Below are 22,760 nucleotides of genomic sequence, written 5' to 3' on the forward strand. Positions count from 1 at the left end.
ACGTCTACATGTGTTTAAGCTACAATAAACCTGTCCATCGATGGTGCGGATGACTGGTCGGGTCTGAGCGGGAACTCGGGGCTTCCTATTGGTTGACGTTAGAGGAAATCCGGTCGGTGCTGAAACATAACACGGTCCTTTAGCTTCGAGCTCTAACAAACACAACATTATGTCAGTTTTTATTCAGTCCGTGTGTGTGACCTGCTGTCATTGTGAGTAACAGCTGGGGGAGAGGCTGTGAGGCTGTGGAGCGACTTCCGGGCTTGCAGGTGTGCGATACTCTCTCCGCCCACTCCGGAAAAACTCGTCGTTATTTTTTATTTTCCGAGGTGACGTGGACTCGGACCTCTCGTCCTGCAGGACTCGGTGTACCCGGATATGAGCGTAGCGGATCCACTGATACCCCGCAGGATTTCCGAGATGTTTGGTCGTAAGGTTGGATTTGTGTAGAGGAGAGGTGGAGGAGGTGGAGCAGGTCCGGGCCTGAAGTCTGAGGAATCCGGGCTGCTTTGGTTTGGCTGGATCTGCAGCATCAGCACAGAAGTGACACAGCAGAGAGACTGGTACAGTGACTTCAGTTACATTTCAAGCTCCGAATGCAAATATGTGTGTTCAGATTAAATAATCCACGACCTGCTGTTTTGCATTAATCTCTGAAGGCCTCATCGTTCCCATCAGCAGACAAAAAAAGATGTGCCCAGAGTTTGACCTTGTTCCCCCTGATATATCCTGGTAATTGATCAACGGGAAACAGACGCCTGTGCAGGGAACATCTGCAACCATTAAAAGCTTGCTCGGTTTAAAACTGTTTAAAAAAGAAACTGAATATTTTTTAAATGACACCTTTTTTCAGAGCATCTGTTAAGACTGTGAAGACAGGAAGAGATCAGAATGAGGAAGTGACTTAAAGATGAAATCAGCTTTCAGAAGGTTTCCATATGTGTGGAGCTATAAAAGACACGTTTCACTTCACGCTTGGCCACGCTTTCCTGATCACAAATATAATTTAATTAGTCTGAAAATGCTAAAACAAGACTGTCAGTGCACTTGTAGTCCTGCTGATATGAAGCCAAACTAAGCATGTTAACCATAGTTATCAAACCTTTTAAAAAAAAAAACAACAACAAAAGGCAACACAAAGGCCCTGCCATAAACCAACAATCAAACATGTCTCAACCTCTATTGTATGAACACAATAGTATTGATCACACGAAGATATCTTGTCGTGAAATAAATACATGTTTTAAATGTATGATTTATGATGATCCTCCAATAGTCCTGCAGCTGTGTGTGACTGTATCGGATCTGTACAGGATGTCGTCTGCCTTCATGTCACTGGTTCCGGCTCATCCGCAAACCTCGGGCTTTAGCAGATATTGCAATGTTTGCTTTAAGCGCATTTGTGTTTTGGTTGCACAAGATATAAATGTGTTATTAATTGTGCATACTGCAAAACACTGAAGTGTGTCATATTTTTTCCGAGTTCACAGGGGTTTAGACATGATTAAAGTGTTTAATCTCAGTTAATTTTCAGTTCATAAAAGTAGTGTGATCTATTCAAAGACACTGACAGAGAAATTGCCATATGTCAAAACAAATGTCACTGTAGATTTCGGTGATATTGTCGTGATGGAGTGATTTCTAGGACCTGAAAATGAATTAAAAGGAGTCACACTGTATGTTCGAAGCTCTGTCACAGGAAAGGCCCTCGTTTATCTTTGAACGTTACTCTCGTTTTTACCCGTAGATATCCTACATGGATGTGTGGCAGTGTTGATGCAGTTTGACTCATGACTTCATTAATAAGTGACCGGCGGTGTCACTCATGGCGTGATGGCAAGGAAAAGTTAATTAAAGATTGACTTACCCTCAATACATGCATTCGGCTGTTAAAATACAGTATCAGATGGTTTGTTGCTTCTTTTCCTCTTTCCAGTTACTTCATGAGTATCTATTACTTTATGTTAGAATAACTAACACTGATATTTTGCTCCAAATCATTTGAACTGACCCTCATAATCTAACCAGGAATTAGGACCAGGAGAACAAAGACAGAAACTGGTGAATCAAGGACTACATACCACAGATAGACGTATACCATATAATGCAAAGAGCGAAATCTGCAAACTAAACATGGTTGTGTCTCAACTGTCGATTTCCCACAAAGACAGTTGTGTCTGCGTTTGAGAGGGAAGGTGGAAGTTTGCTGGGAGTGAAAGAAACCGTGTGAAATGGAAAGAGAACGAGGTGGTTTGTACCAGCCTCAGGGGGTCACGGTCAGTCACAGGTGACCTCGCCTGACTGCAAAGACCACATTGATCAGAAACAGTATGCATGGGCCCTCGACTTAATGTGCATTTTCTTTCCACTGGAAGTTCAATTTGGACCCTCTGGTCGACCACTTTTGGTCTGGAGACCATATGTTTGGCACCACTGCAAAACACTGATACACATTAACGTGGATGCAGCTGATCTGTCATCTCAATGAAATCATTTGAATTGACGCTCTGGTTTTCTAAGTGAAAAGTCACGTTTTGTTTTGCAGTAACCACCAATGCAGCGTCATTTTCAAAAAGAAGCGTGTAACCTCAGAATGAGAAATACATTATATCTTCATTGTTGTGAGTAATATTCCCTTGAAAGCAGAGTGTGCATCAGCAACTTTTATTTCCTCACTTTAAGGCTCAGTCGAACTCTTCTGCTTACTAAGGAAACCACAGAGAAACGCTGCTGTACCGCCATGTGTTCTAATGTAAAGAGCTGTTTACACATTACGTCTTCAGGATGTCGCTTATTGTCGTCGCTCAGTACTTGTGGGGAGTCCGCAGCTGTATGAAGTCGACTGCAGCAGCATCTCTGAGCAGCGGTACCGATTTCCTGTGCTTGTAAGCTCAGAACAGAGCGGTGACTGAGCTGATTAAATTCCTCTTTTTTTTATTATTATTAAAAGAATCCTCCGTGGTCTGATCCAACTGATGAAATGCGTTGTAACTCATGCAGTCTCACATTCTGCTGGTGTGGAACTGCAGCTTTTACATTTGCTCTTTAAACCGGTTCTGTCTCTGGATGAGCGACCTCTGACATCCACCCATGACCCGTCCTCTCTCCCGTTTGGCGGCAGGGGCACTGCGCGGTGGAATAGGACACCCGCCAGGTGGCTGTCGGAGGACGATGGCGCCGCTCCGCGTCTTGGTCCTGTGCTTGTTCTCGGGCTGGGCGGCGGGCTACAAGCAGGGGGACAACGTGACGCTGTACGTCAACAAAGTGGGGCCTTACCACAACCCCCACGAGACGTACCACTACTACACCCTGCCCGTCTGCCGGCCGGACAAGGTCGGTATCTGTGAGCTGCCGCCGTGTGTGCTGCAGGAGAAATGGAGGGCGTTTAAACGCAGACATAAATGTGTGGAAATATCTTGTTAGAAATGTTTATCTGGGTAAACATGTTACAGTATAATGTTTCAGAGAGGTGTGAGACTAATTCAATAGTTGACAAGCTTGCTTTGCATGCAGCCAAACAAACAGATCATGTTTAATTAACTTCACACCCTCAGGCAACACTGAGTCATTGAAATAGTTAAATCAAGTCATACATGCTGTAGAAACATAAAATCACTGCTTGTACTTACATGACAAGACTTTGTAAACGTATATTTCACCATGGCTGCACAAACCACCTGAATCAATATTTACATTTTTTGATATGACCTACATGTCTGATCTTATCAAACATCTATATATTTTGACTGTATTCCTAGTTATCATGACTCATAGCTAAAATTGTGAAGAATAAAACCGAAATAAAAATATTTCTTTTTCTGTTTAATAAATCCAAAACATCTTGAAATTTTCAGTTTGAATTGAACTGTTGGAAATATTAACATGCTGTGCCTGTGAATGTTTTCTTCATAACAAAACTATATCACCAACTTTGAGTTTAGTTGTATTTTAAGTCACGTAAAGTAGTGGAATGTAAAAATCGAGATAATTTGCGGCCTCATTGTCGCTGTTCAGAGGATTAATGATGTTTGTATTCGTGACGCACAGCGAGGAGAAGTGGTCAACTCAGGATAAATGTCACTGGAAACACGTGTAACCAGCTCCTGCTGTGATTTAACTCGGCATTGCATTCCTGAGCACTTGCTCGGCTGCTTTGCATGACGGTGCTAAAGCATCCGTGTGTTTCTCAGGTGCATCATAAGTCGCTGAGTCTGGGAGAGGTGCTGGACGGCGACAGGATGGCCGAGTCTTTGTATCACATCCGCTTCAGGGAGAACGTGGAGAAGAAGCTCCTTTGTCATCTCACACTTTCAGAGAAACAGGTAATCCAGGCCACAAGCACTTCAATTACACATTTTGAGTTTTCCAGCTTGAAAACCTGCATCACAGTGCCAGTTAAACACCAATGGACCTAAATGGAGAATAAAACTTTTTATGTTCATTTTTCTCCATATTAGCATCACTGATCATTCATGGAAGAAGTATTTATGCCAACAAGCAAATGGGACCAGAAGAGCATCATAACTTTTAACTTTTATAAAGGAAACACAGTTTTATATGTAGATGAGTATTAATTAGCTTCTGGTATTTTAATTATCTGCACATTCCACGTGATCCGGTTCACCAGCTTCAGGTATTCAGCAGTGTCGTTCATCCCCAGAGGGAGAGACCTGACAGGCAGAGGAACCAAGGAGTGTGTTTGCTTTTGTTTCTGGACCCGTGTTTGTGTGTGTGTGTGTGTGCAGGTGGACGAGCTGCGCGAGGCCATCGAGGAGCTCTACTACTTCGAGTTCATCCTGGATGAAATCCCCATCTGGGGGTTTGTGGGATACATCGAGGAGAGCGGCTTCCTGCCTCACAGCCACAAGGTGAGGAGTTCAAACCCTCCAGCTTCCTCTGAGTCTTTCATTTAACCCAGACTGAGTATTTCTCTCTCCTGCCCTGCAGGTCGGCCTCTGGACGCATTTAGACTTCAACATCGAGTACAACGGCGACTCCGTCATCTTCGCCAACGTCTCGGTGAAGGACGTCAAGCCCGTGCCCCTGGAGGAGGGGGCGGGCTCGGCGGTGGGCGGCGTCGGGGTGGGCGGGGGCAGCCTGAAGGTCACCCACACCTACAGCGTGCACTGGTTCGAGTCCACCCTGCCCCACTCGCGGCGAAGCGAGCGCCTGCGCGACTACTCCTTCTTCCCCAAGACGCTGGAGATCCACTGGCTGTCCATCATCAACTCGCTGGTGCTGGTGGTGCTGCTGCTGGGCTTCGTCATCATCATCCTCATGCGGGTGCTGAAGAACGACTTCGCCAGGTGAGCCGCCGGTGTCTCACAGCAGGATTGTTCATCCAGGAGTATTTGCAGTGTAAATGTTTTTGCTCCATCTGCAGGTACAATGTGGAAGAGGAGGGCGGCTGCGACGACCTGGACCAGGGAGACAACGGCTGGAAGATCATCCACACCGACGTCTTTCGGTTCCCTCCTCTGAAGAGCCTGCTGTGCGCCGTGCTGGGAGTCGGCGCTCAGTTCCTGACCCTCGCTACAGGTGAGCTGATCCTGCGGAGCTGCAGCCGCTGTCTCTTCGTTTTCCAACAAACTTCACTCTTCTCCTGACAATTCCTCGTTCCCGCAGGGATTATCTTCATGGCATTGCTGGGAATGTTTAACGTCCACCGTCACGGCGCCATCAACTCGGCCGCCATCGTCCTGTACGCCCTGACCAGCTGCGTGTCCGGATACGTCTCGTGCAGCTTCTACACGCAGATCAACGGCCAGCGCTGGGTGTGGAACATCATCCTCACGTCCTCCCTTTTCTCCGGTGAGCGATCCGAGCGGCCGAGTTCCTTCCCAGCCGACCGAAGTGGCGCCGAATGGTATTTATGGGTTGTTTTGATTCGCTCCCGCAGCGCCGCTCTTCCTCACGTGGAGCGTGGTGAACTCGGTGCACTGGTACAGCGGCTCCACGCAGGCCCTGCCCGCCACCACCGTGCTGCTCCTGCTGGGCGCCTGGGTGCTGGTGGGCTTCCCCCTCACCGTCATCGGCGGCATCGTGGGGAAGAACCGGGCCGGCAGCTTCCAGGCGCCGTGCCGCACCCGCAACATCCCGCGGCAGATCCCCACGCAGCCGTGGTACAAGCACGCCGTGGTGCACATGGCCATCGGCGGCTTCCTGCCCTTCAGGTGAGCCGGCGGGAAGTCGGGTGTGGTCTTTTTGAAAGTTCTGAAACCGGCTGAACTGATCGACTCTTCCCCGCAGCGCCATCTCGGTGGAGCTGTACTACATCTTCGCCACCGTTTGGGGCCGAGAGCACTACACACTCTACGGCATCCTGCTGTGCGTCTTCGCCATCCTGCTCTCGGTGGGCGCCTGCATCTCCGTGGCGCTGACCTACTTCCTGCTGTCGGGCGAGGACTACCGCTGGTGGTGGCGGAGCGTGCTGAGCACCGGCTCCACCGGCCTCTTCATCTTCGTCTACTCCGTCTTCTACTACCGGAACCGCTCGTCCATGAGCGGCCTGGTGCAGAGCACCGAGTTCTTCGGCTACTCGCTGCTCACGGCGCTGGTCTTCTCGCTGATGCTGGGCAGCGTGTCGTTCTGGTCGTCCCTGGCGTTCATCCGCTACATCTACCGCAGCCTCAAGATGGACTAGATCTGAGATCGCGCGCGCACGCGGACATCGACATGGACAGTCTTCATTCTCCTCTTCTTGCTGTTTCACTTCACAAACACTACGTAAGCTCCTCCCATCGCGGCGGGTGGGGGGAGGAAACGGGGGGGCCTTTACCTTGATTGGAAAGGAGTCGGTCGATCGATTTGAGCAGCTGTCGCTGGTGCAGAAGGAATCGTTTTCTGAGGACAGATGAAGGTCAATACGGGGACGGCGACGTGGGAAAAAAAAATGGGATTTCAGTACAAAGGGATGATTTTAGTTTGGATCAGGGATGAATGGTTTAGATGTACGACACGGCGCACGAGCGACCGGCCGCAGCTCACGTCACGGCGGCGTGCGCGGCGTCATTTACTCTGGGTTCCGCTCGATCGATGGTCTATCAAGGCTGCACAGGAGCCTCATATCCAACGTTCCACCTTACCTTAAAAGACAGCCGACTCATACTGTAGTTCTGATGAATTATGCAGCGGCTGCCAGTGTCTCGACTTGCAGTCTCACCTCCCCTCACACACGGCGGCGGCCGCCTCTTCAGATTTAACAGAAACCTTGTTTTGCACTGGCCCTGTAAGCCTCCACATAGATCTGCAGTGGATAAGACGAGCGATGCCTTGTACATTGAATACCTGTTGCAAGATATTGGTGATGGGAGCAATATTGTAATTGTACTCTTTGGTCACCACCGACTGTGATTTTGGTTCTGATGTAAATATAGTCTTTTCAGTAAAATGCTTTTTAATACAACATTGCCAGCAAAAATGCCTCTGGGTTGTCTTTTCTTTCCCTTACTGTCGCACTTCACGAATAGAGTACAAAATGAGATAATTACAGTTTAAGTACTAAACTGTCATGCCTCAAAATAAATATCCCGAAGTGGAAGAAAAATCATCAAACAATTTAAATAACTGCAATTTAGACACAACTCATGTTACATTTACACAATGCAATAACGTACAAAAGTAATCAAAATATTTGCGTTATATTGAAATACTTATATACGACTATTCTTTAGTATCTTTATGGTATTGACCCAAAGTTTGCAAAGGCTGGACTCAAAAATGTCAAAAGTGCGTCAAAAAAACATTGACTGCTATTCTCTAAAACTAATGATTCCATGGAAAAAAAATAGGAGGGGTCATAAGTTATTAATCGGCCATTGCTTTGAATTTGAGTCAATCATTGGGGTTAGTTTTGCATTGGCCATGTTCCCATGGGCCAAAAAGTAATCGTTATAATGGGATTATAAGGTGAAGTGGATTGTAAATTTGTCATATAAACACCTGAGTGGATCCTCTTCACTCGGAACGATTATATTTCGGATCCGATTGCATGAGGTAGACTACGCTGATCGAACTAAATTAAATTTTAAATATTTCAAAGGTTTCTTGTACTTTTCCTTCCATTAACCCTACAAGAGAATTGAACTCATTTATCTAAATGTATTGTTAAAGACAGCTTCATACAGTTTTATTTCTAAAGATTCCCTTGTTCCTCTCTATTAAGGCAAACATTTACAAATAATTCCTTGCTGTGGTCAGGAATATCTGATTAATGCATTTAGATGAAAGATGGTTCTAAATGAGGGAGGTTTACCTCTAAATTGGCCAGCAGCATATAGGAAGGCAGTGTTTTCAATGTGTGGAGACACTTTGATGTTGGATTACGTAACAGTCCAGTCAGATGCTAATGATCAGCTCGATGCTCCTGCAGGTGAGGTCTTTTGCATTTTGAGTGTAGGTTCTGCACGAAAGTCTGACGTGTGAAAACGCACTGATACACATCTTGCTTTTGTCCCACACACCTTTGAATATGCACCTTGAAAAGCTACAGCTCAGCACTGGTTAATTAAATTCAAGAGTCAATGCAGCAGCAAACAAAAGCTGTTTGGCTTCAACTGGCAGACAAGATTAATCAAATTCAGCTCTGATGCTCGAATCACTGTTTCAACAAAGAAAGCAGCTGTCTACAATTCAGCACAATTAAAGTTTGAGGTACAGTATGTATGTTGTAATCAGGCATATAGGGGCGAAGGATTTTTTTAATTTTAACATGTTTTCAATGTCAGAAATCCATTTGGTATGTTTAATGTTTAATCTTTAAACTGGAATGAGAATAAAAGCAAGCACAACAGAATGGAGTCAACAGTATGGATAGTTAGTTCTTCCATCACCATTTCATGGAGCACAAAATCCTCTGTATAGTCAGATTGTAAAGTGAAGCGGATTGTATCAACACCGGAGTGGATCCTCTTCACTTGGAGCGGATTATATTTCAGGTCTGATTGTATGAGGTGGTCTACCCTGATTGATAATCCGTTCAGTGTCTCATAATAACAGTGGAGCATGTAGTGACGTGTGAAGCGCGCAGTAAACGGGAAGCAGGAAAGTCACAAACAAGCAGAAGAACTCGGTTTTCATACACTTTTTTAATGAAAACCCCGAGAAAGCAAACACTGGAGAGGCGAGGTGGACACCAACAGCGAGTTGTTCAAAGAGCTCCATGGAATACTACCAGCGGACCACATGTTTCACTACTTTTCCACAGGTTTTGCTGTAATACTATATTTTGACATATTCTTACCCTTTTACATACTAAACTTCAACAGAAACTTCAACAGAAAACACCTTTTTTTTTTCAATTTTTTCATTTTTTGATTTGGGCGGTGACACCTAAGAGTTGACCCATGGACAGTTTCTTCCACCTTAGGTGTGGATCTCTGCAGTTGATCCAGAGTCATCCTGGATCTCTGGGCTTCTTCTCTGATCAGTGCTGTCCTTGTCTGACCTGTAAGTTTAGTAGGACAGCAGTGTTTTGGTAGTTTTGCATTCGTTTCTCTTACAGACCATTGGGACCATTACAGACCAGCTACATTTGTTCTGAGATTGGATTGCACTCAGGTAGACTCTGTTTAGTCATTAGGTCAACATTTGATCATTGAGGAACCATCAGACAACTTCTGAAGCCACTATGAGAAAAGGGGGAGAATAATATTGCACATCCCACTTTTTAGTTTTTTATTTCTAAAAAAAAAAGTTTCAAATATTCTATAAATTTCATCTGACTGCACAATTGTGTCCCATTTGATTTTGGTTCCTCACAAAACATGCAAATGTTCTAACTTTATGTTTAAAGTATGACATTTAAGAAAAAGGTCAATGAATTCAAGGGAATTCTGGAAACGGTATTTCGTGTCGAAATGACAAAAAACTATCACACGAAGAGACTTTTATAAGCATCAGCTGAACATCGGTGTGAGCACTACACTCCCCCCTCTGTTTGGGCCACATTGCTGCATGATGCACTGCGTAGCGCCTGCATTTATAAATGAAAGGTGGCTGGCTGTAGGACGACAACTTGTTTATTCAAAAGCACTGGACCATTTTGGCGCCCCTCTCTGGCCAGTGGAAGGGGATCAAATCCAACCCTGCTTGTTGTAGCAGTTTTATAATAAATATCCTGTTTTTTAAATAACTTTCATAATTAATGTTATTTTGGTGGCCCAATGTTGAAGTAGACTAAAGTAGACGAGATTCATTTTTTCCCCCTTTCTCTGACGGATTTGTGGAATGTATGTTTCTTACATGACCATCATTTAAATTTGAGATACACTCACTTTAAATTGGCAATTTCTGCAACTGAAAAAGTTTCTTTGCATCATAATAAAAAATACTGAAGAAACATCTTTTTCAGAAATGTTTAATCTCAGTAACATTTATAATCAGTACAAAATGTCACGTAACGTGCATCAACATCACCTAAAATCTTACAATTTAAGTCACAAATTTTACAAAAGTAGATCAATAAATCACCCATACTAATTCACAGCCCCAAACCTCTCTGGTAAGACCAAAGTGGGCTGTGAACTTAAAAAGATGAAAGCTTTTGAAATCAACAAAATAGGTCAAATATTACAAAAAAATAGATAAAAGCTTGAGAAAAGAGCATTTCGGAGCGAACAGCTGGCGGTTGATGTGAAGTGTGTTCCCGTCGCTCTGGGTCGTCAGCACAGCGGACAGATGTGGACGACGCTCCAGGATCTTTCAGTGCCGTTTCCTCGCCGTCAGCATCGGCACCTCTTACTGGCTAAACTCTCACTGGAGGACTAAAAGAGCGAGCGTCTCTCTAGGACATGCGCGGGAAAAGCATGTGCTCGTGTGCTGCGTCGGTTGGAGCTGAAGCCACGCTCTGGTAGGCCGGATACGGATACTGCTCAGGACTCCCGGTGAAGTTGAAGCTGTAGCCCCCATCAAACTGACTCTGTAGAGTAACAGACAGGACAGGTTCAGATCACAATCAACAAAAAAAAACAAAACACAAATTCAAATCCGTCGCGATTTACAGTCTGTTACGTCTCGCCTTTAAGGCCGAAACCAAACTATGGTCGGGCCTCCATGATGGACGTTTTGATCTGTGTCCCACCGCTTGGCCCGCTGCCATAAGTTAACAGGCGCCTGGGTCAGACACATGTACAACTAAAAGTTAATAAAGTTAGTTAGTTCTACTAACCGGGAGCATTGGCGGGGTATAAATGGGACAGTGAGCAAATCTCTGGGCCTCCCACTCTCTCTTTGCATTCTGCTTCTTCAGCCTCCCCCTTTGATTCTGAAACCAAGTTCGTACCTGGAAAAAAAAAAAAGAAGCATTGATTAAATCACAAGGCATTCATTCATTTTTTTTTATCTACTTTTCACCCAGTAATCCTCCTAAATTCTTTACCTGTTTGTAGGTCAGACCAATTTCAGCAGCCACGCTGGCAATTTCACACGGTTTGAGATATTTCTGCTTCTCAAAGCGAGACTCAAGAGCTTCCTTCTGACTGTCTGAAAATATGACTTTAGCCCTCTGTTTTCCTGGAATCTTGGTTTTCTGGGTGCAGCTATAGTCTGTGGCAACCAGACTCCTGATGTCTTCATCAATAGACCAGGAAACGGCCGACATGCTGTCTGTCGATGGAGAAGACGCCTCTGACGATGCTCCGTAGGCTGAAAGTGAACAAAAACAGAGAAAATGAGCACAAGAAAACAGAGCTGAGAGTTTCAGGATAAATTGGCACGTTTCAACTTCATCCAGCAACATTTTTACTCATGTAACTTCCAAAATATTACACCGATTACCTGTTAAATGCAGCATCTTAATTTCTTGTACTAATATTAATTAATTACATTCCTGGCGGAGGGATTTCACCATGTTGATCCGTGAAACTTACCTCCTGTGAAGCCCTGTTTATGCCACATAAAGCTGGTTTCTCTCTCCTCCACGCTGAGGAAAGTCCACTGCACTCCATGGTCGATAATGTTCAGCTGCTCACACTTCTGCTCCTCCCTGACGTTCCACAGGAACTCCTCCTGGGTCCCGAGACTTGCTGTGATGAGGTTCGCTTGGCCGACGGTTGTTCGGAGGTCCATGGGTCCGAGGTCCGAGGCCAGATCTGTGGGAGAGGTTACAGCTGGAGACTCCATCCTGAAGGAAACCGAAGGCCGACCGTCTGGAAGCTCACCTGAAGAATCCCCCAGAGAGGTGTAACTTATGTGGAGGGTCACGACCCGCCCCCGTCGCCTGATTGGACTGCATTCAGGAACATGTCACAACAACAAAAGAGGTCGTTGTCTTTATTATCATGATGAGTTTTCATTGGAGGATCAGGTTTTTCTTTAGGCTTCCAACAAACCTTGTGTTTTTAAGGCCTGTTTGTCCCTGTAGACAAGAAACTGTCCATGAAGGGAAGTTACTCTTTTGGCCAGTAAACTTCCAAAACTGTAAATCAAAAATTCTGTTCAAAAAGTCAAAAAGCAACAGTAATATATCAAATATACTAATGAAACACAAAAGCACAATCTTTATGACAGAGGTTCAGTGGGAAATGACTTTGAAAACAGTATTAACATTAGTGCATATTTTAAAGATGTCTTTAAAAATAAAAAAAATAACTTGCCTTTCTTTGTTTCTTTGTCAGGCAGCATTTTAGTGTTTTTATGTTTAAATATTCCTCAAATGTTATTTATCACTATGAACATTTCAATTGAAATAAAGTTAAAAAAAAAAAAAATTTTAACTGAACAATATTATTAAAAGACAGGAAGTTGGCACAGACCGGACATAAGAAGTTCTGAGATGGGTTGTTGGGTTTGGAGCCAGTGGAGGTTTTTAGGGGAAGTGAGGTTATGTGTTAGATGGAGGGAGCTCTGGGGATGTTGAAACCGGCAGCATTTTGGCCAAAATATGTAGTTTATGGTTAATTTGAACAGGAAACCAGATCGAAGGGCATTACGGTAACCCGGGTGTGGGGTGACTCTTCACCTGAGAGGAGGAAGAGGAGGAACACAGGAGGGAAAGTTTATATGGGTGGGTTTTTTTTCTTGCCGATTGAAAACTATCATACTAAACGTATTTGTATACATGGATGGCATACAAAGCGATCCACTCCTGGTTTATCCTGCTCAAAGAGCGGGCGCTCCCCCCGGCCGAACTCCCGCCCCGATGAGCGGCACCGCTCGGCTGCGAGGCTCCGCTCCGCCTGCCGATGTTTCGAATTAAATTGTTTCCTTGTTAACTTGTGACCAACAGGTGTTGAAAACCCGACTGAAATTTGTGGTAGTTCTAGCGAACGTTGTTTATCTATAGTTACAGTCAATTTATAAGTTTAGTGCCTTCGGTGAGTGTTATTTTAACATCCGCTGTTATCAGCGCGTATCAGTCACTTGTTAACATGGGAACCAGTTAATCCAAAACACCGGCCGGGCAGTCCGCTAGTAGTCCGCCTCGGAGCTCTTTATCTTTGAACAACTCGCTGTTGCACGATTTGCGGTCACCTCGGCTCTCCAAGTGTTCGTCCTCTATGGGTTTTTATTTTAAGAAAACAAGTATTTCTCCACCACCGTTGAGTTCTTCTACTTGTTTTTGACTTTCCTGCTTCTCGTTCACTGCACACGTCATCACGTCACAACGCAGGAGGCAATGCATGTGCGGAACAAATAATCACCCGTTTAATCCGCTGCTCTGCTGTTCGCATGAGACACAGAACGGATTTTTGTTCGGACTACCTAGTACAATCAGATCCGAATATAATCCGCTCCGAGTGAAGAGGATCCACTCAGGTGTTTACATGACACATTTACAATCTGCTTATCCTCCATGGTGATGGAAGAATAACTTTCCACTCCATTCTGTTGTGCTTGGTTTTATTCTATTTCCAATTCAAAGATTAAACATCCTGCAAACAAATGGATTTCTGACTTTAAAAACATTAAATAAAAAAGCTTCTCCCTATATGCCTGAATACAACATACATACCTAAAAATTTAATTGTGCTAAACTGAAGACATTTAGTGTTCATCTGCTCATTTCTTTGTTAAAACAATGATTCATAACGATAAAACACCGGAATGCCTGTTTGCGTTTTAAATGCTGCTAAGTTCATGTGGCTGTTTTTGCAATGACCATCAGAGCTGATTTTGATCAATCTTGTCTGCCAGGCTAAAACCAAACAGCTTTTGTTTGCTGCTGCTGCATTGACTCTTTAATTAAATTTACCAGTACTGAGCAGTATCTTTTCAAAAGGAATTAGATGCACATTCAAAGGTGTGTGGGACAAAAGCAAGATTTGCATCAATGTGTTTTCACACATCAGACTTGCTTGCATAAATGTTAGCATACCTACATACAAAATGCAAAAGACCTCACCTGCAAGAGCATGATCACTAGCTGATCATTAGCATCTGACACTGTCTTCGTTTTGCAAGGCTTCATGAATTAAAATGATCGTGTTTTCACCCCCCCAGCCGCCGCCACAGTCCTACCTGCAGCCAGGAGAGTTGCTTCACAGATGCAAATGTAAATCAAACATCTTCAGATGTGTCTGCTGCAAGAAGGAGAGTTTTTCTTCTCGCACGCACAGATGCTAATTGCCTGGTGAAGGTCCGGCAAAGTCTTTTGTGTGGGTGTGAGTGCAGTGATTAACACACGCCACTTGCTAACAATTAACGATACAGCTTTTCAGAATTTCTTTTTAGCAGAATACATGGAATTTCCAAACGTGTGCTTTTAAAACGTTTCCCCATTGAAGCAGACTTTTGTAAAATATATTTTGCATGTATTTCATATCTATTATCGATATACTTGAATTCATGTCATCGTTTTGATTCTCACACACATGGAGTGATTTCACAAATAAAAAACTAATGAAAGTTTTTTATATATATATTTTTAATATATATTTTTTAAAGATATCTCTAAAATAATTGGTGCCACATTTATAAAGAACATTCAGCTAGATAGAGTCATTCCACAAGTGCGTGATCCTCATATCTGTGGAGAGGAAGAATAAATAAGTATAGAGGAGAAATAAACCGTACTTAACACAATAGTCCTTATTTTTGTCAGTGGATAATCAACATTTTGTCATCCGTAAAATTACTAATTGAGTAATTAAATAATTTTGTAGACTGTTCGGGTTTGTATTTTATCGACGGTCCCTAGTTTGTGTTTACATTAGAAACCAATATATGATGCTGCTGTAGCCCGCGCGCACGCGATACTCTCGTGAGCACGACGTACTATCTCGTGCGCACGAAAAACTTGGACGTTCTTGTTTGTTTTTTTCCCCTCCGTGTGAAAAAATAAGGCGTGCTTTTAGTGCAAATTCTTCGTTTTTCAGACATTAGCTTCCTTGTTTTGCCCTCGTGAGACTTTTGTGCCTTGGTTGCCCTTAGCAACGCCACGACGCTTTCCGGGAAGTGCTGCTCGTTTGAGCTGCGAGGGTTAATGTTCACGGCACCGGTTTACTGCAGTCTTTTCGATAGTTAATGCACGAGCGGGTCTTCCAGACAAGTCTCCTTCAGCCTGACACAAACAAACCGAGGTGAGTCTGCCGACATGGACAGTGACAGACAGCAAAGAGGGGCTGCACTGTTCATGCTGAGCGATTTGTTTACAGGCAAAAACTGATGCGAGTCCCTCTGTGAATATATTAAAACAGCTCCAGCATCAGCTGCACAAGAAATGATTTCCAACAAAGCGACAGGTAATGTGCAAATTTCTTAGATATATTAAAATATACGAGTCTGTAACTCAAGGAGGAGTACAAATGCCTCTGAAAATTATTATTATTATTTCAATTTTATATTCCTTTTAAATACACGTCAAAACCATGACATGAAACAAAATCCAAACAGATACAAAAAAGAACAAAAAAAAAGTCTATTTTTTTATTTACACTTAAAACTATCTGCCTATGTGTTTGTGTGAAAATTCATACACGGAAGACAAAAAAGTAGTTTTTATTTACTTACAACCCTGGAAAGTATGATTTTTTTTTAAATTCCGTACAGAATCATATCTACTAAAGTGCTGTGTTTTCCAGATGTGGGGTTTGGTTTCCTTCTTGGAAATGAATATGAAAGAAGGAAGCAGAAACTTCGAAAGGAGCTGCAGTTAGAGTCCAGACACCATTTTTCTCAGGTCTGATATTTCAAAATGTTCGTTTCACTAATCTGTGACTGTTGAATGTTTCTCACAATCCCATCTTTGCTTTTCCCAATCCTCCTTCAGGAAGAGGATCTGAGAGGTGGTGAACCTCACCCACAGCCTGAAGCCCTCTCCCTGCCAATAGACGACAGAACATCAGCCAAGGTTTTACTTATTTTAAGTTGTCTGTTTGTTTTTATATCAAGTGACTGAACATTTCTGTGCGACGTCTTATTATGTTCTTCCTCTTCTTTTCAACAGAGAAGTGAGTAAAATGTAGAAATATTGCAGTGATGTCTAATAAGTTGTTTTTGAAAACAGTGAATGAAGATTTTCAGATATTTTGTTTTCTCTTGCAGGAAAGACTGAGAGATGAAAGAAACAAAGAATACAACCTGTACCTGCAGACATTAGCTCATACCAGAAAGTTGAGGAGGGGCTCATCGCCGTCCTCTCGCCCAGTAAGGGGACTGAGATTTATACATTTCTATAAGGACTGATGATCTGTCTCGCTGTCCCAGCATGTTGACTTTCATCCCGGGCAGGTCCAGGCGTCGCCTCTGAAGACCCCCCCTCCCCGAGAGGAGCCCACCCCTTCCAGGAGAGATGCCGCCACTCTGACTGAGTCGCTTCACGACGGGAGACGCTCACAGGCCCAGGCTCCGCGCCGGCAGCAGCGAAAACGCTGGTTCATCTGCGCGCCGGGTGATCCCCGTTACCGTGAGGAGGAGCTCGACACGGACGAGGATGAGGAGTTTGAGTCCAGAAGGCAAGGCGCGCACGCCGAAGAGCGTCCTGGAGAGGACAGCAGGCGAGAACGCAGCCAGAAGAGGTAAACATCCTGCTTCAAAGCAGTATTTTCATTGATTGTGTTACTATTATTCCTCTGATAAGTCATCCTCGCTTGTGGTTCTTTGGCAGAACTCCTCAGCACACGAACGAAACCGATTCTGCAATGAACAGCGATGACAGGACTCTGGAGTCAGAGTAAGCTCGACATATATTTAACACTGTAGTGGATCATCGTCTGAATTCTGGAGCAGAAAGCTCTGCGGCCATGCAGGACAGAGATGTGGAATATCGTCTGTGTTCAACAGTCTGCAGATGAAACGCAGCTTGAGGACAGATCCAAGACCTGCGCCTGGCAGCGGCAAGGAAGTGGCTGAGCCTGCTACGGGACTCATGATTGGTGACTCTGACTCTGACTGCACCATTGATTTCTGACATTACTGATTCAGTTAGCTGGTTAAACGAGGCTCCCGGAATCGAAGGTAACCACAGCTGCATGTGCACAACTGCTCCCCGATGCAGGCGCAGCCGAGGAGCAGACCGTCGCTCAGATGAGAAAAGAGCGGTACAAGCAGGAGCTGCTGAAGCAGATTGAAGAACAGAAGAGGAATAAAGTCAGGTGAGTGTGAGATGAGCTGTCGCTGTGTGACAGATTAGAATGGCTGATTAAGACTTTCTTTTCTCAGGGAGAAGACCCTTGAGCTGAGAGTTGCTGCAACTGGAGCCACAGATCCCGAAAAAGATGTAAGAGTCGTATTTGAAAGAAGCGATCAAGAATATATCATTAATGAGGTTGCTTAACCACCTCCTAATTTCCTCTCTTTCCCTGCATGTCGCACTGCTCTCTCCTCAGCCCGATCGAATAAAGCATTTTGGGCCTGTAAATCAGCAGCGTGCCAGAGTGAGACAGGAAGTCCCTCACAGACCTGGAAAAGACCCGGAAGCGAAAGTCGAAGGTCTAAATCCAGATGAGAGAGCCGGAGACTCCCGTGTGGATCACAGTGCAGCCCTCAGGCAGCTGCCGGGAAAGAGAGTGTCCGGGATCGGAGCTCGACCAAGGGTCCAGTCAGGGGACTGTTTCAGCGAGGATTACCACAAGGACTTCTCAAACATGCTTGGAGACATGGCCGTCCCCAGGTAGCCCAGAGCTGCTTCCCCTCCATCTGTATGAAACTCTGAACACAAGAACTCAGAGTTTTGTTGCTCTGTTTTTCAGGGTTGCTGCTTTTGATCCTCTGATTGCTCCAAGTGTCCCTGAGACTTACAAGACTCCGTATGATGCAGCGTATTACTACTACGGAGCCAGGCATCCACTGGAGCCGAACCTTCTATTCAACCAGCGTATGACCACTACACTCAACTCCGTTTAGGAAGAGTATTCAGGAAGATTATTGTGTGTTTGAGTAGCCTTAAACACGTTAACCAGAAAGGAAATCAGGAAACTTTTGTATTTACTGTCACTTTTACTTAATATCTTCAAAAACGTTCCTTAAATAAACTCAGAATGTTGTCATGGAGCCACTATACCAGGGTGACATTCCATATTTCTTAATATTTGGCTGATTTTACTGTTTTTTTTTCTATCAGCTGGTCTGTCTGGGAGTGCTGGTCATTCTGGGAACATCGTGAATCCTTTTCAAAGACCGCCTCGTGTCAAATCAAGTGGCCACCTTCAGTCAGTGTCCTCACCTCCAGTTTAACTGTTAAAACTTCTCATTTTTAGCCCTTAAAGACATTTACAATCAGTGCTTCATTTTTAAGTAGGCTGTGCAATATCTGTTTCTGCCACTAGAGGGCCGTCTGTCTCTTCCTCCTGGATGTAAACCTGAGTTTGATTCTCCTCTTGCTTCCCTCCAGAGCAGCTGATCAGCATGGAGCGTCTCCTCTGGGTGGAGCAGAGCTCCACCAGGACCGGGCCAAGCAGAGGAGGGAGAGCAGCCAGAGCTACCAGGAAGCACTGCGGCAGCAGGTCAGTCAGACTCATCGCTTTATAGTCTCAGTTCATATCGAATTAATATAAATCATGTTGTTCTTGGATGCAGATCGAAGAGAAGGAGGAGCAGAAAAGAAGAGAAAAAGACAGGAAGGTGGAGGCCCAGATGTTGATATACAACCCCTGGGGGAGGAGTGGCGGCGGCGCTCCCAACACAGACCCAACGGGGAACATTATCTGTAAGCTGGGAATCATCCTGAGGTGGAGATGAGCGTCTCCGCTTTGAGCTGATGGAGTTTGCATGTTTGTTTTTCAGGCGACCTCCGAAAAATGCGGCGGTTCAGCGAGAAGACGTTCAGGAATCCTTCCCCGTCCCATCAGCCTCCAGGTACTTTAATATTCTTTTCAACTCGTGTTTTTTTTTTTTTTCACCCTTGTCATTAGTGCACTTCCACCCGGTGCAGGTTTTGGGGACGAGGCGTCGCAGCAGAAGCTTGACGTGCAAAACGAATACAAAGAAGCTTTGCAGCAGCAGGTGAGTCTGGAGTCAGAGGCGGGATGGATTCATCGCTTTCAGAGTTTCTGGGATAAACTGCGCCTTGATGTTTGTTTCGAACAGATCGAGGAAAGGAGGAGGAAGCAGGAAGAGGAGAGAGGAACGCATCAGGGAGGAGGAGGAGAAGGAAGAGAGGAGGCTGGCGGCGGAGAGAGGCGCGCATCCTGCAGGAGTACGAGGACGAGCAGAGGAGGCAGACGATGAAGGTGAAGAGTTCATCCCTCCATGATCAGTCGTCTCTTCCTTCCTCCCTCCACTAGAACAGTTTTTATTTACTCTCTGCAGCAGAGACGGGGAGGGCAGAAACCCATCCAGCCGCCTGAAACGCCCCGGCAGAAGGTGGAAAAAGAAGAGGATGCAGGAGGAAACGGAGCGAGGAGAAGCGGCCGCAGTCACATCACGAGGTACGGAAGATGAAGAAACAAACGCAGTGAGTTTTACTGAGCGGGCTTCTGCAGAGAAAGTCTTCTGCTTTCATTCTGACTGCAGCAGAAGCATGAAGATGCTGTGGAGTCCAGAGCTTCCTCTGCTGTAGTTGTTTCCTGTCTTCAGTCTCAATGGGAGAAATGAAATCTTGGATTTTCACAAGTGTTTAGCTTTTTTTTTTTCTTTTCTTGTCACCCACAGCACCCGATCGCACCCTGCAGGAGCTCCTCAGACACGAGGTTCATTTCTTCGACAACGACTCCACGGTTCACCTTTTAAACGCTCTCTGCTCCTCATCCTCTGTCTCCCTCCCTTCCTCAGAGGGTCAACAGGAGCTAGACAGAGTGTCGTCGGCTCTCCGGAGGCTTTTCAGAGAAGAGCAGGAGCGATACGAGGCCCGGCTGGACCGCAGGAGTCCAGAGGAGCCTCCGTACGCCGCCCCCACCCGGTACCGCCGCAGAACACTGAAACCTGACTGGCCTGAATTATCATTTTCTGTTTATTCCAGCTGGAGTTAGTCATTTAAAAAGCCATTAAATTTCTAATATCACCTAATTCACCTGCAGATGTATTAAGGACAAGACCCAGAGTCTCGTCATTGTTGTTAAATTGTCTTTTTAATTTGCCGTTCATGTTTGAGGAGGCTTTCTTCTGCTCTGAACTGATGAGAATGACCCAGGCCAGACTGGTTATCTCCTAATCTCCGTTCTCATTTGTCTCATTATAGAAGCAGTGTGATAATGCAATCATCAAGGGGAGACTTTTCCTTTCAGTCTTCTCACTTCTGCTCAGCTACAGATTACACTCAAACAGGGATTCAGGGGACGTCTGGGCTTTCAGGCGAGCCACCAGCGCTGGAAAAGTTTCACCACACTAGTGCTGTTGGTTAAATTTGGTTTTTCCTTCGTTGCTGAGGACTCAGAAGACGACCTCAACGATGGACGTTTGAACGTCTGAATGGTGGGAGTCCGTCAGGAGCCGCTATGTACGTGAACAAGGATCACATCCGAGAGTTCAACCGGCTGAAATACAGAGGTGAAGACAAACAGCTGCAGACTGCAATTTATATGTAAATCACATAAATCTCTACTATGTCCACAAACTGGATTCATATCGATTCATGTCTTTATTTATCAGACACGGATTCTCGTGAGGAGGTCCGAGCGATGTTCCCCGACCCCCCCGCCGACGCTCCGACCCTTGACCTCCAGCAGCAAGCCCTGCTGCGCCAGCAGCAGCGCAGCATCCGGCGCATGCGGCAGCAGCACGGTGAGGGAGAGCCAGACCGCCCGCTTCACAGCAGACGCTTCGGTTTCTGGACGTCATGTTGGAGCTGCAGAGATAAATTCTCGTTCATATTGTTCACTTGTGTCTTTCAGACTTCCTGGACTTCGATCAAAGTTGTCATTATGAAGTGAGTGTTTGAACTTGATCAAGTTTTAGATCTATAATCAAATGGGAAACATTAACATTAATTTACTTAAGAGAAACTATAATGTTTTTATGTATTATTCTTCACAATTTTTGCTCAGAGTTCTTGAAAATTGAAAATGTAGTCAAAATATGATTAAGAACAGTTTAAAGTTTTCTTTTAAATTGTCAAAACTGGATTTTTTTCCCCCGATTCAAACAGTAAAGCTGCTGTATTTTTGAAATATTTTATTATACATTCCAAGGGACTTTTTAAATGTGCTTTCTTGATACATTTAGAATTATTCAAGTACAAATTTATCCAAATTCTGTTTTGTTTGCGCGTCTCCTCTCAGGGAACGGAGCGTGGACACCCCTCCACACTGACCGCTCACTACACTCCGACTCCACCTTCATCGGTGCGCCTCGTCAGATTTAAAGTTCTTAACTTCCCTCCTGCTAGAAAGTAAATCCCTGTTTTTCTGGTTTGTTCCAGCGTTCCACGGCAGCGCCGGGTCCGGAGATCAGGCTCGCCGGCCTCCGGCAGAGGGTGGAGGCGCAGCGGGCGACTGGACGAGCCCGGACTGCGACGTACGCTGCTCGCCGGCACGTCGGCTCTCCTGCTCTCTGCAGACGGAAGTGAACCTGTCGGTGGTTTTTTGTGAACAGGAGCGGGAGGAGAGCGACGCCAGTCCCAGGTCGATCCGGGACCTCGACGACCGGATCTCCGTGGAGACGGTCGCCACGGAGCCGTGGCTGCGGCCCGGATCGTCAGCCGCCGACTCCGCGACGGACGGTCTCCCAGGACGAAGAACTGCACTCAAATAAACTGCTTGATCCTCGGGAGACGCGAGGCTCGAACCTGCTGGTTCACTCCGTGGTTTGTTACTGATATAAACTCACGCTTTAACTCTATCAAGGTGCATCACCTGAAACTGTGCCATAAACTGAAGCAATTAAGTTTTTATAAATATGCACTGAATCCCAAAAAGATGTGAAAGATCTCATCCAGCACTCATTTGTATCTTTTTTTTAAATAAACGTAATGCTGATGGTGTTTTTCTCTTGAGTTTTTACAGTTTACGTTCCCTTTTATGAGAGAAGAAAGTAGGTATGTGTCTAAATATGGGGTCAAATCTATCAGAAAAATGAATTTTCATGTAAAGTACACATGAATGAAAAAATAAACTGCTTTGGAACTTTGCCATTATAAAACAGGTTTCACGTTTTTATCAAGCTTTCCTGTTAGAAAATCCTCCCAGCCAATATATTCAAATGTTTTGAAGATACTTCATTGAGTTTCATTAATTCTAAACTGATTTCATGGTAAAATGCAACTAAAATATGTTCAAATTTAAATTAGTTTAAAAGGAAAAAAATCCTATTTTTGGATAAATTTCCTGTAAATCGATCGTCACGCTGCATTGCTCCGAGGATTTAAGACACCAAACGCCTTTTTCTGGGCTGTGGGAGGGAATCGAGCGCAGGGAGAACATGCAGACTCCAGCCCTGGATTCGAACCG

At 44.9% G+C, this 22,760-nt stretch overlaps 2 protein-coding genes across 3 annotated transcripts; both read left to right on the top strand.

Annotated features, from left to right (window-relative positions):
- Positions 1-113: 113 nt before the first annotated feature.
- Positions 114-7,420, top strand: tm9sf1 (transmembrane 9 superfamily member 1). Of its 2 annotated transcripts, XM_030100000.1 has the most exons (10): positions 114-269; positions 361-563; positions 3,122-3,333; positions 4,191-4,322; positions 4,746-4,868; positions 4,948-5,306; positions 5,384-5,538; positions 5,626-5,811; positions 5,900-6,173; positions 6,250-7,420. In XM_030100000.1, the coding sequence occupies exons 3-10, from the start codon at positions 3,172-3,174 to the stop codon at positions 6,641-6,643; spliced, it is 1,785 nt and encodes a 594-aa protein (XP_029955860.1). In that variant the 5' UTR covers positions 114-269; positions 361-563; positions 3,122-3,171; the 3' UTR covers positions 6,644-7,420. The 2 variants fall into 2 exon arrangements, with proteins under 2 accessions (XP_029955860.1, XP_029955859.1); XM_030099999.1 differs by having other exon boundaries at positions 114-563.
- Positions 7,421-15,532: 8,112 nt separating this feature from the next.
- On the top strand, positions 15,533-22,065 carry cspp1a (centrosome and spindle pole associated protein 1a). Its single transcript, XM_030100073.1, is given in 25 exon segments — positions 15,533-15,539; positions 16,020-16,117; positions 16,208-16,288; positions 16,708-16,955; positions 17,045-17,110; positions 17,221-17,312; positions 17,435-17,531; positions 17,599-17,656; positions 17,766-18,049; positions 18,129-18,253; positions 18,500-18,587; positions 18,770-18,881; positions 18,955-19,084; positions 19,162-19,233; positions 19,310-19,380; positions 19,465-19,500; positions 19,502-19,546; positions 19,548-19,607; positions 19,690-19,805; positions 20,029-20,066; positions 20,149-20,275; positions 20,750-20,862; positions 20,965-21,096; positions 21,594-21,656; positions 21,734-22,065. Coding segments are annotated over 25 exon segments (2,691 nt in total).
- The last annotated feature ends 695 nt before the right edge of the window (positions 22,066-22,760 follow it).

Source organism: Salarias fasciatus, chromosome 9, assembly GCF_902148845.1.
Source record: "Salarias fasciatus chromosome 9, fSalaFa1.1, whole genome shotgun sequence".
NCBI lineage: Eukaryota > Metazoa > Chordata > Actinopteri > Blenniiformes > Blenniidae > Salarias > Salarias fasciatus.